General features: G+C 41.1%; 1 protein-coding gene across 1 annotated transcript in view; it reads left to right on the forward strand.

Moving 5' to 3' along the window:
• The first annotated feature begins 569 nt into the window (after positions 1-569).
• The window catches only part of LOC139199907 (CD166 antigen homolog A-like), a 35856-nt gene continuing 16728 nt past the window's right edge, over positions 570-19697 (forward strand). The window contains exon 1 of the mRNA XM_070829106.1: positions 570-734. Coding sequence (XP_070685207.1) covers positions 671-734 — 64 coding nt within the window. The 5' untranslated portion in view covers positions 570-670. The remainder of the gene's footprint in view (positions 735-19697) is intronic.

Here is a 19697-nt window from a genome sequence, read left to right on the forward strand (position 1 = left end):
TTTTAATGCAGGTGAAGGATCAGGATATTTATTCCTCCTCTGGGTATTCTGCATGAAACAAGTATGAGGTGCTGCTTGATTGAAGTTTTCCTCCAGTGTGTGTGTGTGTGTGTGTGTGTGTGTGTGGAGTGAGGGTGCATGTTGGAAATAGAAAGGGGGGAGTAGAGGAAGAGGGAAAAAGGGGAGGTGAAGATGAGAGTAAAGGGGGTAAGAGGGTGGAGAAGGAAGGGAGGGGGCGAGCTGAGAGGGGTCTTAAGAAAAGGGGATGTAGGGGGGGCGCACACTTATGTGTGGGAGGAGGGGGGAGGTGCTGCTGGAGGGGAAAGGGAGGGTGGTGGTGACTGGGGGAGAGAGGGAGAAAGGAGAAGGGGGGGGGGGGGGGGTATCGGGGGCGGAGCTGCAGACAGCATCCCCCGCCCTCGTGCTCGTCTGTGTGCCCCTCGCAATTACCTGTTCCACCAGAACTGATGAGAGCGCGTGTTGGCGAGCACATGCCACGTTGGGAGAACAGCCAGCTCTGAACGGGGACTCGCGAGGAGCATTTGAATTCAGTCCACCTCCAAAACAACAACAACAACAACAAAAAAAAACACACCACTCTCAACCAAGTGGTTCTAAGAAAACCTCTGAAGCAAACTGAGCCGTCTGAGGATCTGAGAGACCCGCAAGGATGCACTTGTTGTCCGCCAGCTGCGTGCGCGCCCTCCTCGTCATGTGTGCGCTTCTCCGCCAAGGTAAGCCATTGTCTCATTAACCGGCCGGTGGCGGTGCTCACGCGGGGTGCGCCCGTGCCCTGAAGCCGCAGGTATGAGGGCAAAGTCCCGGCAGCCTCCCGCAGGTGCCTCCAAAACTTCAGCCCGGCCCATCGACCACATTTCCAGGGAGAAGCGGAGCAGGGACGCTGTGGCCCCTGTGTCTGACTTAGTGATCTCTGATATAGTTTCTGCAAACCATCGAAGTACTTAATTATTGGTGCTGCTTCATGTTGGCTGTCTCAGATGTGGTTTGCATGTGAATTCATGATAGAAAAATTCCCTCTCTTTTTAAAATTTACAAATCGTATAAAATCTCTTGTTGTTATTTTTGGCGGCTTATAAACCACATAGTGATCCCCGTCCCCCGTGATAATGGAGTTAAATTATGAAGAATCTCTAAAATCTATATTGTATGAAAAAAAGTCAAGATAAGAGACCAGTTATACTAGTTTCCTTTAACTTAACTCACCTCTGCAAATGGTTTGTTATTGTAAATTCCTGCTCATATCTATAAAAGTGTATAAAATGCTTATGTGACATGAAGTATTGTCCATTGTGCCACCCTTCCTTTATACCCCCCCACATGATGGGAGAGGCAGGCAGTGAGGTAGTCATCATCATCCAGCCTTCACATGTGCTCCTGCCATGATGTCATCTTGATGCCTCATTTGTGTGTGTGTGTGTGTGCTTTCTCTCCTGTTAACGCAGGCTGTTGAGCAGCATGATGCTGTGCACATCCTGCCTGATTTATTGTAATTATTGGCTGCTTGCTTGTTGGGGGGGTAGCGCTCCTGACAGGCTCCCTCCAGTAATTACACGTAAGATAGGGCTCATTTCAGATGTGGGCAGTTGTACAAGTGAATGCTTCCAAGTTTTAGCACAGAAATGTGGCTCTTTGGGCATGATGTGAATGCAGCAGCTTGACAGTGCTGATTGTTTTTTTTTTTAAAAAATGCTCTGAAAAATGCATTATTTCAACCCTGGTGGCTCTCTGAAAGAAAAAAAAAGATTAAACGAGGACATGTATTTATTGCACAGAAGCTGTTTGTGCCTTTCTCTGGGTTTCCTTGTTGTCTGCTCCGTCTGTCCAACAGGTAGCAGCACCATGTGTTCACATCACTCAGCCAGGCCATTAAGCAAAGCTGCAGCTCAGGGTACTCCCTTGGAAAGGAAAGGGGCGGAGAGGTTGATCTCACTGTACTCCCTTCCACCTCGTCGCACTACAGTGGCGCCTGTTGTTGTAAATTAACACCATGCAGCACCTATCAGTCAGGCTCAGGTGGTTTATTTGAGAGGAAACGAAAAGGCCCTTTCAAGGTGTTTTTACAACGCTGTGCCGCTGCAGTGCTGTGTGCTTGAGACTGGAGGAGAGTGCACTGAGTTAGTAATGAGGTTAGACTTTACGGTCATCCACACTGAAGTGATGGTCAAAACATGTGTGCGTGTGTGTTTGCCCACACAACAGATGGTCAGAGTCTTCTCCACGTTCCTGTAAAAAGTGGACCTTGTAAGGCTTCTCGTGGATTATTACAAAACAGAACTATTCGCGATTCTTTGTCAATTTGCTCAATATGAGCAAAATCTAACTGAAAGGGGTTTATTGAGTTTGGGGTTTGCAATAAAAACTGCATCGATACTTGTAATGAAAAACAGGCCTGCGTTTATTATATTTGAGCAAGATGAAAAAGCAACAGCTCCGGGGGCATAGACGTTAAAGGCCAAACCACGGCCACAACCAGAGCCCAGAGTCACTCTTGGAACAAATAGTCTAGAAAGATGCATCTGTTTTTTTTTTTTGTTCGCTGCCTTGTCTCCACCCTTCCCCCACCACCACCACCCTCACCCCCCTCCTGAACAGACAGAAAGCGCTCGGTGTCACAGCTGGTATTACTTGTCGAGCGAGCTGGGGCTCTCCCTTTTGCTAATGGACTAATCTCTTGCGGGGGTCACCCAATTTCACCTGAGACAGATTCGTTCTCCTTTCTTTCATCTTTAACTAGGTTACGTCCAGACCTGCCTCATGAATGTTGTGATGCTGATGCACAGGAAGAGGAAAATAACAGCCTTAATTGTACGTTTGTGTTACACGTAAGATTTTGTACAACTGTGCATTTGTGTGCTTGCGCACGCTGCGTCTTTATAGGCGGTTTCCCCTTGATGTCTGAAGACTGCTTGTGGTCGTGTCTTCTTTGACAAGAAATTTCTTTGTGACTTGCAAAGTATTGTGTCCCTTCATGCAAAATTCAGATGCAGTCATGAGAAGTATGGCAACTCAGCCGAATCATGGCTTTGAATAGAAATGCTGCATCCGTTCTTCACTTTCTGCCATCACTTTAACACTTCTTCTCCTCTAAAAATAGTTCTCTGTTGATCGGATATCGCAAATGGCTTGCTAGATACAGAACGATCAAGACATGACATCAAGATTTAATGAGTAAACGAGAGGAAATCGTGGAATCTGCAGAATATAAATAAATGAATTGGGCTGCAAAGGATCTTAAACTAACAAAGGGAAAAAACCTTCCTATTAATCCATAGTTTTCCCACTTATTAGAGTAGAAATGCTTGAAATGGCCCCAAATTTGATATCTATACAACTCATTATCCTGGGTGCTTAACCCAAATCTGGCAGCTCATAATGTCTCTCAAACAGCTCTTTAGGACTCTCAGTCCTGTGTGTAGAGCGAGAGTGTGAAGTGGAATCTTGTCTAGTCTCTCGCAGTTAGTATACTTGTGTTTTTGGCGAAGATGATCTCAGTATGGAGCAAGCAAGACATAAGAAAGAAGCAGGTGCTCAATAAGCAGAATTAGGCTCGTTACTGTGCATTATGCGCTTTTCGGGCCTTGATCGGAATGAGAAATAAGTGAAAATGTGAGAGGAAGGAAGAGGCGTTGTTGATGGGAGGAAAAGGGGCGGTGCTCTCATGGGCTCCTCAAACAAGAGGGGGCTGCTCAGACAGACGAGGCCGTACTGTAAATTAAAGCAGCATAAGGTGGGGAGGCCAGTGTCACTTCTCATCAGGGGGTGCAGGATTCCTCCCAGCGCCCCTGGCAGCAGCGTTTTATAGCCAGGATGTGAGGGATCAAGCTTAATTAACCAGTGACATGGTAACTTTAGCTTTAAGTTGCAGATAACTAGAAATGAAGATGGGGTTTTGGGTGGGGTAGAACTAAAAATAACCTGTAGTAATGATGAAATTAAAATGCGGCTGTTACATGATCCACAAAAAAGAGCAAAGAGCAGGTTTTAGGCCAAATCTAAAATTGGTAAACCTCAGATAAGACTCGACCATTAACTTGCTCTAGTTCTGTGAGGAGACAAATCTTTGTTACATCAAATTAGGCCGATGCATCAGCTTGTCCCCAGAGAAATGATGCTCATAACACATGCGTCTGGACCATATGGTAAGGCAAGTTTGAGAGTACAGTTGCACGGAACTGCAATTCAGATGCAACACGGCTAGAACAGAGACATGCATTACTGATTTCTTTTGGTCTTTGTCCGCCCTGCACCCCTCACACAGTGGGCTTAAGTGGTGCACACACACACACACACACACACACACACACACAGACACCCACACACTCTTATTTCCACCCACAGCAGGACACCGAACAGGTGGAGCAGTGTCGATTTTTAGGGCCATGAAGGGGACGAGTGTCTCTTTATGATTCCTGTTTGTGTGTGCAGTTGTTGAAAGAAAAGCAGTTTGCTCCCATCACTCACAACGAGATAACTTTACTCTGATAACTTTAGCCTCATTAGCAACTTGATTAGAACTTTTAGAGTTAGTTGTTTCATGGCGAAAGCTCTAAGACTTTAACCACAACTCTCATTACCGCGCAAAATCGTGAAGAGACGGTGTAGAGACATGAGCCACCACATGAACACGCTGAGTTTTTTGCATGTCGGAGGGAACAATTCCCTCTCAGCTGGACTCACCGAGCAGGGAGGTGTAAGAGTGGCTTTGCCTTTAGAAAATAAAAGGACTTGTGTGGCAAATGTAATCACTCTCGGGCAATGACTCAATGAGAAACAGGCCTTTTGTTCGCCCGTGACAGTTTTACACACAGGATTATCAGTAAAACAGCAGCTACTGAATCTTAATTGCACTTTAGTGATTGCCTTGCCCCACTTTTAGAGCCGGAGTGTGAGCTATATTCAATTTTTTTTATAATCTCTGCTAAAATTGCCTCTTCAGCTGTCCATTTTTTGGAGTCATTTGTCTGCCAGGTTAAGAAAGGCTGGTTGAATTTAGCTCTTTATTGACTTTTTGTACATGTTGTTTTGCAGTTTACCTGCCTATACTGAGGTGAGACCATTTTGAAGCGAGGCAAAGCATTATAATGTTTTCCAAAACAGACCAAGACGTCAGTTTTCTCTTTTGTCATCCTCTTTTTTTCCCCTCATTTTGCACACAGGTTGCTCGCTCTGCCGTGCAAAATAATGGTTTATTTGTTATCCAAGGGGAGGGACCACAGTCCCATTGTTTCAGATATAAAGAAAGGCTGAACAACAGGAGAGAGATGACTGTGCTATGCAGTAGTGCTTCTTTCTTTATGCAGGAATACCCCCATTGAAATGCACAGAGGTATCCTTGGTTTTGGTGAAAGACCAACAGCACTCTGAAATTGGGCAGCCCTTGTTTCAGGGACAAAAAGTGAGGTTGTTTCTGTCTTTTGTCATTGACGCAGCCCCCAGCTTTCACTGGATTCCTGTGGACTCCTGCAGACTGTATTGTGAGGCTGGCTCTTTTTAAACAAATGAGTGTAAGATAGCGACTTCTTGCTCCCGCTCCTCTCTTTGTCATTAATATGGAACAGCACACACCCCTCGGAGAGGGCACAGAGTAGCTGCCGCCTGCCCTGCACTTCACATGTGCAACCTGACTGGGGAGGGGAGGCATCTCTCCTCCATTTGAAAAGCCCGTGGCCACACCCATCTTTAACAGGGCCCGGGATCTTTGTTCAAATCCTCCATTAGAGTCATTGCTCTGTTTTAATGAATGCTTTGAGAGGCCTCCATTAACTGTGATGGTAATCGTTGGAGCTCAGAGAATATCTAAGGAACGCCATAAAGGGACACATGTGTATGGAAAACCGAAGGTTGGGTGCTTACATGCCCTTTGTTTTTGTGAATCACATTTAATGAACTTCTTTTTCTCATTAAAATTTATATTATAGATTAAGCAAAGACAAAGCTGTAACACTGTTCCCACCACTCACGGCAGAGTGTCAGCAGAATAAAGGAGGGTCACTGGTGAAGCTCTGATATTTATGCCTGCATTTCCATAAAGTCATTATTTCCGCCTATTTATGAGAGTCAAGTGGCAAGACAGAAGGTTACTATTGTATCAAACCTTTATACTGAATTTGTCTGAGGTTCAGGGAAGTCAGTCGGGTTGACACAGCTTTTGTGTGAAGGGTGAAACATTCATCTGAAGCCCCGGGCTAACTCATAAAATGACATGGAGTTTTGTCTTCTTATTCATTTCTGAATCAGTCTCTGTTGAGTCCAGAGCTCTTTAGCAATACTGAGAAGTGCTTCTCTTCCCACAAATGCTCTTTGGCAATTTTTCATTCATGAAATGTCGCGCTGCTCTGCGTTACATACTGTCTTTGTGACTCGACAGAACGGCCTTGTGTCTGCTTTTGACCTCGGTATTCACATTCTTGCCATCTTAAATGCTGTTTCTTTGTCCTGTGCTGATGTCCACCATCTTTCCTTCATAGAGTGCAGCAGCAGTCTGCAGTGCCCGAAGCTATCTTTGATTACATGCTGCTTCAGTTGCACTTGCAGGAGACAGGAGATCTCATTCAGGGAGACTTTCTGTCACAGGGGATGGCAAGAGTATATCCCTGATTGGAATTAAAAGTCTGTCATTCTGTTAGTGTCTAAACACAAAACAAGATAAAAGATTAAATGGTTGCCACATGTCTCTGGGTCATCAGGGATCAGCACACTTGGGACCACCATTTAACTTTTATAGAGGTCGAAAACATGCTCTTTGGGAGATGAAAAAAGCCCAAACCCGCTCTCATATGCAAGATGACTCTCACAATGGCAGTTATCTTTTTGTAAAACTCATTTACTGAATTTCAAGCTGCACTCTATATTAGATTCTCAATCAGGGGTACTTCTGAAGTTGCAGAGGAGTAGATGTGGAAAGATTGTGGGGAAGATAATTGATTAGAAAAAAACATAAATTGCAATTTAAAAGAACAAAATCCACATATTTGTGTTTAGGAGAAACCACACAATCATAAATTGGCGTGATGCTGATCTAAATTTGTTGTCGCAATAACCAGCAAGCTGCCAACTGCAATGGGCTGACTGCACAGTCCACACCTGCCTCCAGCCTGAGCCTGTTTTAACAAAGGGATGCATTTAGGTTTATATTGTTGGCCAAGAGAAGATTGATATTTGAAATAATTACTTAAAATAATATACAAGTGAAACAGCTAAAAGTATGGATGAATGGTTGGAATAATTAGCTGAAAGTAAACATTTGAAATAGAAGTTAAAAGTGTGGATAAATGGTTGAAATGTGCAGCTTTTTTCACTCCAAGCGGTAGTTGTACAAATGCAAATGCAACATTCACAATTTATTGTGTATTTTTTTAAATTTAGAAATGATAAATGATGGCATACAAGAGGTGCTTTGATATAGTGGGATACAAGTAAGGCAGGTTTGGAACCACTCGCAGTATTCGACAAACTGATCATTGTATGGTTCACAGAACATGTTTACTGTTTACATGGATGAAAATGTGGATTATTATTTGACCCTGTCTGGAAGGTTTCCTTCCTCTTAACAGTACATAAATCATTAAAATCTCATTCTCTTTTGAAAGCAAGACATTTTCACATTCTAGTCCATGAGTATTGGCCTCAGGGCACGCACAATGTTCAACCTCTTTGGAAAAACCCTGAGTAAGTGAGAAAAGAATGTAATCCTCACAACAGATTACAGTACAGTTATTCAAAGCTATCTTGTTTAAATGCATCAGCAATAGCAGTTTTTGTTCAAAGAAGCAAAGTGGTGGCTTTTTGCATGGCAATTACCCCACTAGCGATGCTTTTGCTGATGCATGACTTGTGGATGTGTTAGATGTTTTATGATAAGAAGCTCTGCCTTGCTGTTAAGTATTCCGCTGTTTCACTGGCAGACCTTACAAAGAAGGTGAAGAGATGCTTGTCTGGTAATTGGATGCAATACTTAATTTTCTAATGGGACATCTTAAGAGGTCAAGTAGCTTCATGTTTCTGGGGAGAATCTAAAAGTATCCCACTGGTGCAATTTAAATACCAACTTTTGTACTGGCTTTTCCTCTTAGCACAAAAATCTACGTTCATGACTCGGATTTTACTTTGGTTTGACTGAGTGAGAGTGGGTCAGAAAAGAAAAAAGCCTAAACGTTTACCAAAAAAGTTACAGGCAGCCTGTCTACCAGAGGCCCTTGTCATATAGAAGTTGCTTTATTAACGTGCCTGGCTATCCTATAGAGTGAGGATGTTATTAAATGAGCTTTGCAGTATTTAATTTTGAGTAATGAAGATGCCATAACCCATTATGCTACCGTTCATTTTCCCCCGCATAGATGTAGTACATACAGAGGAGATGACACATCATTTCCTCCTATAATGATGGTGATTTCATTTGAACACGCAGAGTAACAGCAAAAAATGTGACACTGAAAAATGAACAGATTTTTTTTTCCTTATGTGTGAGTCAGGGACGTTTAGGGTAGGGCAGCTTGGATTTTCTACTCTTTTCTGAGGAAATCTGAGGATTACCTGCCTCACTGTGGAGTACCTTGTTACAGCACGCTCATCTATAAACAGAGCCAAAACAAACACCAACCCAAGATAACACCACAGCCACAGTTTGCCATCACAAAAAATGTTTGTTCAGACAATATTATTCCCCAATGTCTGTCTAATAACAACTTTGTTACCTTTCTACCCTCTGTGGCGTTGCATCAGGTATCATGCTAGAATCAATATATTTGCTATTGTCCTGTGGAAATGTCTTGTGTTCACTGCATTTTCATATCTCAGGTCTTTACATCTGCAACCATGCCTGTCTTTTATGTTAATAACAACTGAAATCAAGTTATGATTTCTTTCCTCTCTTGTTTTGTATGTTGTGTTGTATAATTTTTCCAATTTGGTAAAAAGTTCTAATACAAGACTAAGAGTCTGTTAGCCTTCTTAATTTAACCAGACCACCAGTGTCTGCAAAAAAAATTCATGGCAATCCTTCCAATAGTTGAGATATTTCAGGTTGGAACAAAGTGGTGAAACAAAAGACAAACCAACTCAGGCATACATAGAGCCATGCCGCTAGCATGTCTAAAAATACATTCGCAGTGTATCTCCAAACGTGTGTATAGTTTATACCGCTAAGATTTTTTTTTTTTCATATCATAGCAAAGGCACTCCTAATTATGAGTGGTGTTTTGCTCTGTTGCAATTTATAGTCTTTTCTGTACTTTTGGGAGCCTTAGCCCCAAGCTCAAGTCTTTTTGTCTGACCTGGCAGAAGAAGCAGCTCATCGCTCCAGAGGACTTTCTGAACAGTGTGTTGACTCAGTTTGCTGAAGGGGGAGAGTCTGTGCAGAAAACTCCCATGGAGCCTTTTACCCCTGGGCTCTTTAGACCACATTGTGGATATTTTGATATTTTGTTGATATGTTTCAGTGGTAGAGGAGGTGTTGGCATTTTTTTTTTTTTGCTTATTGACAGGTTTTGTATGAAGAAGGGAGTTTTCTCTGCTTTTCTCTCAGTTAGATCTGCAGGGCTTCTTCTGTTCTTGTTCTGGTTGTTCCACACAGGCCAACAAGCAGAATGGGAGTGGTTAAAGATGTGCAACTCTAGACAAAATGGTTAAAAGCACTTACCTTGATGTATGGGTTCTCCTCGTGACATTATGGGAGAAGAAAATGTAATAGCCACTACTAATGAAATTATTATGACTTTAAAGGACCAGTGTACCCCAGACGACAGTGACATATGCTGAATTACATAAACTGAGAGTGGTTATCTCATCTTACAGGAACAAAAGACTCAAACAAAAGAACAAGATTGGGTTTGTTGTGGCAGTTTTATCTGTTATATGTCTTTGAACAAAGCTGGATAACATTAGTGACCTTGCTTCGACAAAAGATAAATTGTCTTTTGGACAAAAGTGAATAAGTGAATTCATTTCAGATAAAAAAATCAGTTTCCCCTTTATAGAATACACAAATTCATCATACACAAAAACCAGCGTGGCGCCATTGGAGTTCACACTACTAAAACCTTTCAGCCAAATCATGTTAGCAGTTATCCCACCACGTAAGTCTGAAAGTCCCGAAGTCGTAGAAAGACTCAGTGGTGTGACAGTGCATGTTAATCTCCAACCTTTCACAGTACTCCATCAAAGCAGACGTTGGTCCACGGGTATTAAATGTGAAACCACACAGATTTGATGTGCAAGCAGGTACATAATCCTTTGTGTGTATTATCTGCATTCCATGTATTCCTCCCACCGCTCTCTGCTCTGTTTAGCCAGCAGAGGCTTTAGGACCCCCCCAGAGCCAGAAGCTGAAGCAGGACACAATTTGAAACCGTCATGCCCTCTTAATACCAACCAGGTTGTTTGGCTTATTGGAATGGGGAGCATTGCCTGCTCTGTTTCACAGTGAAGGGTTAGAAGGTCAGGGCTGTCATTATGAGTGCACAACAGCATACATGACTCTTTGCTCAACTAATGTGGAAGTATCAGCCTCACACTGGCAATTACCAGAGACGAAAGCTACTCGAGCCAGCTGCTGAACAAATGAGAATATCTACCTGTTAAGATTTTCTGTTGTTTACAGCTAAACAAGGCATACATTATTGAAAGGGCAAAGTAGGTGTTTTGCATTATATTCAGACAATAATAAAGCTATTGCACATTTTTCCATTAATCACCCATTTTGTGTCGGAAAAATATTCATCCATGCCTCATGCAGCATGTAATGAAGCACTTTAAGATCGATAAGTGGATGCCTTCTTGTTTACCCACGTAGAAAAGTGATGGGCCCAGGGCTGATTCATCTGGTTCTCCTATGCTCTGGTCAAGGCTGTGTGTGGGTGTGTTGCCAGCTCTGCTGTATAGAAAGGGCTCATTTTACCTTCAGCAGGGGTGTGTTGTGGCAGCACGTCTGATTGGTGTCCTCAGGCGCCACCTGCAACTGTAATATGGTCAAACAGATAGTATAATAAACACAACTGTTCTTCAGAGCTACAGATGTTCAAAGGGTTTCCTATAGAGGGTGTGGGGGCAGGGACAGGGCGGGGCCCCTTTTACAGGAAAGGGAGCTCTTGTGGTAGAGACAGACAGGCAGGTACTTGAACAAAAAGCTGATTGCACTTAGGTAAATAGTGGAATCTGTAGCTGCCAGCTGTGTCAATATTAAAAAAAGAATAATGAAAAAATCAAATTCACTGATTTTGCTACTAGTAGGAGAATACTTTTAGTCTGATGGTGCAGTGGATGTTTCCATCTTTACCGTCCTGTTACGCTCTGTCTGTTCGCATGTATAGTGTAATATGCTGAGCGTGAGGGTTTGTCATGGTTCTTGGTTAGGGCTGCAACTAATAGTTATTTTCATGATCAATTATGCAGTTATTTCTGTCAGAAATGGCCAAATAATAATAATAATGATAATAATCACATGCTCCCAAAGCCAAGGAGGTTTATTAGGAGAAGATAAGATGATTTATCGAGCGCCGAAGAATGTACAGTGTTGATAATCAATAGTTAATTTGTAACTTCTCAGGAACATTTTCACTATTTTCTGACATGTCACAGACTGAAAGATTATTCGAATTAATGAATAAATATAGAGCTCAGAGTTTATAGTTAGTTAAAACAGAGAAAAGCAGCAAATCCTTAGATGTTAGAAGTTGGAACAAGAATGACATAAAAAGTGAATAAATTATCAAAAAGTTCTCTGTCAGTTGATCAAAGAATGAATCGACTAGTGGTTCCAGTACCAGTCGGTCTGGGCCCTTTAGCCCAATAATTATACTGATTACAAGCAACATTCAATCTGTAATCTGGAGAGCAGACACTTGTGCTAGGAGTCGGTCCTGCTCTAGTTGGCTCGATTGCTTCTGGCAAGTGAGGCTGGCAGGTTTATGGCCTGTATGCAAAAAACTGATACCTCCTGTCTGATGTGATACCACTTGAAGAGACCTGGTGAAACGACGAGCACTTTGATGTCAAGAAGGTTGTTTTGAATGTGTCAGGAATATTTTAAAGCTGCCTATTAGCACATCTGGCTGAACAGGGGGGAGAAAAATGGAAATGTTACAAGAACTTGAGTATTCATCTCTTGCACTTAGATTCATGGATACCCGCTCAAACTCTTCAGTAACTCAAAGAGCACTATATTCATTAGCGAGGAGCATTAAAGGCTCCATCTGGAGCATCACACCATCTGCTGCAGCTCTTTAACCGTTACATTTATTTTATTAGGCTGTAAACATTTATTATATTATTTATCAGTGTGACTGCATTTTTAAGGCTTAATTGGGTTAATTATACTTCTCTGTGATTGCTGGAGGAAAAGGGTCTGTGATTTTAATTACATAGGCTAAAAAAAGAACTTTCGAACAGCAAGTCCTACCCTCTGAGAAACTGCGTTCCTTTATCTGCGCCTCTTAATCTCAAACCCAGTAAAAACACCAGAGAACCATATGACGAGATACCTGTTATCAAGGCTCCGCTAAAGTTAGATACATGCAACTGAAGTATTGTGAATACAGATAGATGCACTGAAGACTAAAAATACACATTACAAATATTAATCAGAAGTGATCTGATCATGTGCGTTATTCTCCTGTAAAAACTTGCAGTTCGCAACATAAGTGCTGCTGAAACTTTGTCGAACAGATAGAGATAGAAGGAGAGCAGTGATATAAATCTTTTGAATTTAAGATTTAGCTCAACTTTATAACACCCCCCCACACACACACACCTCCAAAAGACACTTTGAAGTGTTTCAGTAACTGCAAGATTAAGTAACTTGAAGTCCAGGCCTCTGTGATTAGAAGCAGAGTGGTGGCATGTGGATGCAAGCTCTTCATTCGGCACAGATGAGAAGGACAAATTCAATATTGCTTATAGGATCCTCCAGTATAATACAGTTTGAAGGCTCCTTGGCATATGAGAAAGTTATCACATTTAAATTACTCAGAAATAATTAGGAATGAATGAGTGGCTTCTAATCACATGTCTGAATTAACTGAAATGAGAGTGAACAGGCCCCAGCCTCGCTGTCCTCTGCACAAAAGCAACATTGGAAATAAACTAATAAGCAGATTTAATAGTCGTACTTTCTTTGCAGCTGCAGGAATAGAAGTGAAAAGGTTTAGTCTTGAATGGCTGAGTGTAGAGTTTAATGTCCTTTACTTTGTTTATTGATAGTAAAATACAGTGTAACTTAATTCTGTGTCAGCTTCTATGATTTTTTCAAATGTTGGAAATGTTTTAAACTCTCGATTCACCTGTCAAAGTGTTCAGATGGTCTTAAAGGGATAGTTCAGATCATTTTAAGTGGAGTTGGTTGAGACATTTTGCTTGTGTTATTGTGGAATGTTGGTGTTCTAACATGTTATTTGATTGATAAAGGCAGCTCAGTGAACTCCAATGTTCTCTAAGATAAAATCACAGTTTTTATGAATGGAGTCTGGTGGCCTTGATGCAAGGAAAGAGAAAGAGACAATAGCTTCAGTTCTCCATCAGAAAGGGCTGACAGCAATGTAAAATATTCTCTAAATATGGCGCACACTTAATCTCATACAGATTTTTTTAAGTGGGCGGTTTTTACTCGGCTAAAAAACATTTTTCTGCTGCCCAGTACATTGCCTTGCATCTGTGCCAGAACTCCTGCCTGCTCCTCAAAACTGGGGACGTGTTGACCACAATCTACTGTAAGTGATACACTAACTATGGGTAAGAACCTCATACAAGCTCACCCCAAATTTAAGCGCAAGTTAACTGCAGAAAGGTGTTATACAACCATTGGCACATGTCACAACCCTAATTAAAAGGAGCTCTATCCGTGCAGCTGAGGGATTCAAGTTGGCAATGCCCAGTCTTTTTTTCATTTTGATTGCTAGAAATTATTCTATAATCCCATTTGCCCCCAAAACTACTGATTTACTTGCAGGCTGTGTCTATTTTTAGGAAATTGCTTTTCAATGGAGGGAGCAAGGGTTTTGTAATAACTCTTTGCAGCAATGAAGTCAGTGGCATCTTTAGGCTTGCCAGGCTTAAGCCCTGAACTTTTTGAGTGAGGTACCAAATATAATTTTAAATGTAAATAATGACTGATCACTTCACTGCTAACCTTTCCCTCTGCTCGTCTTCCATTTACCGTCACACGCTGCCGCTCGCTCTCTCCCACTCGCTCAACCGCACACCCGCTATGCACACACGCACTGTCCTAGACTTTAAAGGAGCTGCACTACTCTTATAACGGGGGTGTAGGAGTAGAGGAGAAATTGTATAGCTACAGGTCCAGGTGGAAAAAAAATAATCTTTTTGGAATTTCCAATATAGAAGCAAAGGTAAGAAGTTAACCAGTGCAGTAACTGTTCAATAAAGGTTGGAAATGCCTGTTGATTTATAGTATGAGGTGCACGTCTTTTCATTATGATCGTAGGTGCCATTGTTTAGCTAGTGGGCCACGTTTGTTTGATCCCACACACTACTTTTATGCAGACAGACAGACAGACAGCCAGACAGCAGCAGATAATGGAGAGAGAGAGAGAAGAGAAACAGCAGCAGATACTGGAGACGTGAACAGTGCACTAGTACATTAACTGTATCTGATCATTTTTTTGTGAATAAGTGAAAGAAAACAGATGTAATATTGTAGTAAACTAATGTATATAGATAACATAAATACATTTGATACATAATAATAATACATAAATACATTAAATACATAACCTTTTCTAAAACTACACAATGAATGTGCAGTGATAGCAGTTGTGAAGTATTCTGTTTATACTCAATACTAACTACTAACAGCTACTAAAATTTTTAACAGCACTATTCATTATTTATCTGCAAAGTAAACAAAGTTTTCGAGGTTCACATTTTAATTTGTCAATGAGTAAGATGTGTACTTTGAATCGAAATGAGGTGCATAAAAAAGCATAAAAATGGAGCCGTTTGTCAAAGCAGATGTCCGGGTCAACCCCCTGATGTCCCTAAATGCGTGAGAAGAACAATTCATACCTGAGAAACACGGTCATCCTGACACAGTTGAGACGTGGAAAAACATCAGGTTGCTGCAGTCTCTGCTAATGACTGAATATGAAAATCTGTCTTGTTCATTCATAACCCATAGACATGGATGAGGTGATGTCAGCTTTTCCGGAAACAGGAGAATGAAGTCATTATCAAAATGTTTGGCAGTGGGTTGCATTAGGAAGGGTTAATGGATAAGTAAGAAGTGGTGTGGTTGTGCTTTGTTAATGGCCTAATGTTGCCTTTAATGGCACTTCGTTAATGGGAGCTCTTGGTGGAAGTTTTGAGTCAGAACTGGAAGCTCTCCTATGGTCAGCCCCAAGTCTACCCACAGGCATCTCACAACCACATCTCCCCTCAGGTCCCCCGGCCTGCGCCCCTCAAATACATAATTCACAATATAATGGACGTGATTTCTGAGTGCACTTACCATCCGATCACTCCAGCAGGCTGCTGTCTTAAGAGCAGTTGCTGCGCCAGTGCAGCTCATCTGCTGACACACTTTATGACATTTTTTAAGAGGGTTTTTTTAACGGATGCTTGTGTGGTCGAGTGTATAGGGGAGAGCGTTTTAAAGACTAATGACCATGGCACAAGATCAATTTCTAGGAAACCTTATGGCACGTCATTTAGAGTGATAATCACCCTTCTTGTGTTATGCTTTTATCTTTCCCATCTGTCTCGCCAAGAGAACAATGTAAGGAAATGAGTCTGTGAAACTGCCAATAATGTGGCGAGACATGTACAAAGTACTTTTATACAGATATTCTATATTCTGTCTAAAAAGGCATTTGTTTCCCTTCCTAATTGCATATACATATATTCCTCTGTCTTACTGTAATTTTTATTTGTACTTCCATCAATTTCAGCACCAACAAAAACTTTTCCCTCAAGACATAATAGTTTTCTTATATTTCTTTGCCGAAGCTTTGCGAGACAATTGAAGCCAAATCAAAGCTGAATTGTCCACTTTGATTGTGCTGTCAGCATCTGTAGTGAGATAGTAATTTAAAAGAATTTGAACATCATTTATTAAAAGCACTTGACAATGGTTCCCTTTTAAAATCTCATATTTAACTCACTTGCATATCAAAGGGAAAAATGCAGGAGGTTCTTGAATCTGTTGCAGTGTTTCTTCTGTATTCTGTGAATTTTTATTTATGTCTGTTATTATCCAGCTTCAAAGCTTGACTGTTTGTCAATTAATGATGATGCAGAAATTGACATGGCACTTATATCCTGCATATTGTTGGACGTATGCGAGGAAATGCGGTGGAAAAGCTTTTGGGGAATGTAATTGGCAGTTTAAAGTCTGTGTTTTGTTGTTTTGCTCTGCGTTTTTCTTAATACCTTCGATAACGGGTCAAACACAGACAGCCTGAGACCATGTGGAGATATTTCGAGCCTCAATGGAAAACTTCAATATATGAAACTTCAACAGCAAATATCAATTTTTGATGCCAGTCCCTCAGAATCACATAGTTTCCTCACTACTTAGAGAACAGAGTGAAAATCATTGTAGATAATAAAATGATAAATTACTCTGACAGTCTTCTTAATGGACCAGAATGCAGTGCAGGCATGAAACCTCCTGTGTTTCGAGCTGGAGAGCAGGACTCGCTTCTTCCTTTGGGCTTATTATTCCAGTGCACACACTATTATTCTCTTCACCCATAGTATGATGCAAAGTGTTTGCGCCTGTTCTATGGGGATTAGCAACAGGTATTCTGGGAATTGTAGGAAATCACAGAAGTAGAAGCAAACAAGATATGATCTAACTCATGTAGTGTGCACCCAGAGTGCTCTTAGATTAATGAGGCTGGAACAAGAAGGGAAAGAAAAGAACTCACTTTACTTGAAACCTAGTTTTCAAACATTGTCCAGCTAAGCACCACCCAGTCAAAATTTGTGAAAAATAAAAATAAAAAGCACACATAAAGAAATATTTCATGTCAAATAACCAAAACTGGTCCAACTTGGGCAGAAAGTATTGTTTTCATGTAAGACCTTGTCAGTCACTTCAAGGGGCTTGTTTGAAAAACATGTTTTGGGGGGCCTTTAAAATCTCTGCTCAGCATCACAGATTTATTATTTGAAAGATTTTTCCTCAACAACATGGGGTTTATTTAGGGAAGCAGCCATTTATAACACAAGTGGCTTGAATAACCCAAGGGCACGGGAGCCCTTGTAGCCCTCCTGGTAGAGTGCGTACCATTAAGGTGGGCTCCTTACCACAGAGGTTCAGGTACATATCCAGCCTGGGCCCTTTGCTGCATATCATCCAGCCCTCTCTCCCCCGCCTTTCTGTACTATCCTGTCAAAATAAATAGGGTTTTTCCTCCTTCTTTTGCCGTCCTCTGTTTCTTTGTCCTCTTGCCTCAATCCCTGACGAGAGACGGAAGCAGCAACCTGATCCCTCAGCAGCAGGTCTGCAAAGGTACTGAGCCCTCCTCAAGACAAGTATGAAACCAGAGAAAATGGAGCCAGCATTTCTACTCACAAAGCAACAATGGGAGCCCGACAGGTGGGACTGCAGGCAATGCATTAGCCCTGTTCCCGCCTGCTGTCGTCCGTAGGTGTCTGTTGACCACACATGATGCAGCAAATGAACATTGTTTTCTTTGCCTGAGGGGGAGAGAGCTATCTATCTCTCTAGAAAATTCACAGTGGAAACTGCGTTTTACATCTAGCTAGAGGTTTGGGCTATTCATTGTTCAGGTACATTAAAGTATAAAGGTGCATGAAGCAATGATAAGGGCTATTTTCTTATTACTCCTCTGTGCCTTTGCATTAGATTTTGTGAAACCTCTTACATGCACACTAGAGCAACGGCTTTATTTTCCTGAATAACATGCAGAATGAAAGTGATTTGTCTGCTTGAGTTTTTTGTTTGACAAGCATGGATGTTATTGCTGGTTTGGTTCCCCAGTGATCTAAAAATGTGTCCATGCTGCTGGGGTGAAGGAGCGGAGCCATTATGCTTAATAGACTCGGACTAATGATACTGTGTGGTGAATACATATTTCTCCATTTTCTGTCCATCCCCTCCTCCTTTCCAAGGTGAGGATTCGCTGCTTTTCTCTGTTATATAAGTGTAAGTTGTTGAATGGACAAAACAAGACATTCAAAGAGATCATCTTGGATGAATGTTGACATTTCTTAAAATTAATAATTACTAATTCAATACTGGAAATAATCGCTAACGGCAGCCCCAGTTATAAATGAAACTGCGTTAAGGATGATGCCTCAGCAAAGAGATGTTTACATTTTCATTAAGTTAAATCTTTGAATTCTGTCTGGCAACATATGCAATCATATTAAGACTTGTGGAGCTTTATCATTAATACCGCTTAACAATAAATTAAGGAGATTAATCACTGATTATTTTCATCACTAATCTGCCAATTATTGTCTGGTTAAATCATAATGTCTATAAAAAATGTGATATATTCACTTTGCATATTTTGTCTGACCAACAGTTCCAAACCCAAGATACTTGATTTACAATCATAGAAAACCAAAAAGAAAAGCAGTAAATCTTCACATTTGACAAGTTGACACTAGCTTGCTTGAAAAATGACTCATGTGGTTATCAAAGTTAAAGAGAACTTTTTTTGCGAAGTGAATTGTTTCAGCTCTAAAGTCGGTGCTAATGCTCATGTTTGAAGCACATGAATTTATGCAAAGTTTGAGGACACAAGCCTTGAAAAAGGCTTGTCTTGTCTATATTTTGCACAAAATAAATTGGTCTGCTGTCTGAGACTAATTTCCCCATTCCAGTATTTTTTTCATTGCATGGCTGTGCATCAATTCAGTGTTATATTAATGCCAGAAAATATCACACACGCTTTTCCATCATAAAATTAATAAATGTGTTAGACTTTGGACCATGTTTCTCATGGAACCTGTAGATAAGAATCCTTGGAGAGTGGATCCCTTATTAAAAACAAAAAAAGACTAGACAGACCCAGTTCAGCTGGACTGTAGAAAGAGCCTGTGGGGAACATGGTCTGAAAATGAAACCTTGTCTTAAGTCCTTTTGTCCATAAAAGGACCTTTTCAGCTTCCCTCTAACAGACATTAACAGCCTGCTGAAGGTCAAAGGGACTCAGGGCAGTATCTTTAGGGTCTTGGGTAGCTTTCTGTGCCCTGAAACAGATGGTGTGGCATAAAATGTGTCTTGGAAAATGGCTCAAAATCTACACACGTCACAGATGCTGTGCACTTCATCTCACATAATACAGCTTTTGTCAACCCCTAACTACTTGAACAAATTCATACCTGCTGCTTACTTGTGCAAAATAGATGAATTCAGGCAGCTTGTCAACATCAGCACTAGAGCTGAAACGATTTGCAGCAATTATATTCCAACTATTTCCATAATCAATAAACTATTTGATTTATCAAGCAGAAATACCAAATATTCTCTGATTGCAGTCTGAAATGTAATGATTTGCAGCTTTACTTTGTCATATATGATATTACACTGACTATTACACTGTCTTCAGACTTTTTAGACTATTGATTGCATGAAAGGAGATTTATAATGATGATAATGAAATTATGTAAAAAAAAAAACTGCTTGTTGCAGCTCGCCAAGTTTAAATCTTGACTGGATGGTGCTAAGTGAAAAGGGAAGGGATTACCAA

Source organism: Pempheris klunzingeri, chromosome 4, assembly GCF_042242105.1.
Source record: "Pempheris klunzingeri isolate RE-2024b chromosome 4, fPemKlu1.hap1, whole genome shotgun sequence".
NCBI lineage: Eukaryota > Metazoa > Chordata > Actinopteri > Acropomatiformes > Pempheridae > Pempheris > Pempheris klunzingeri.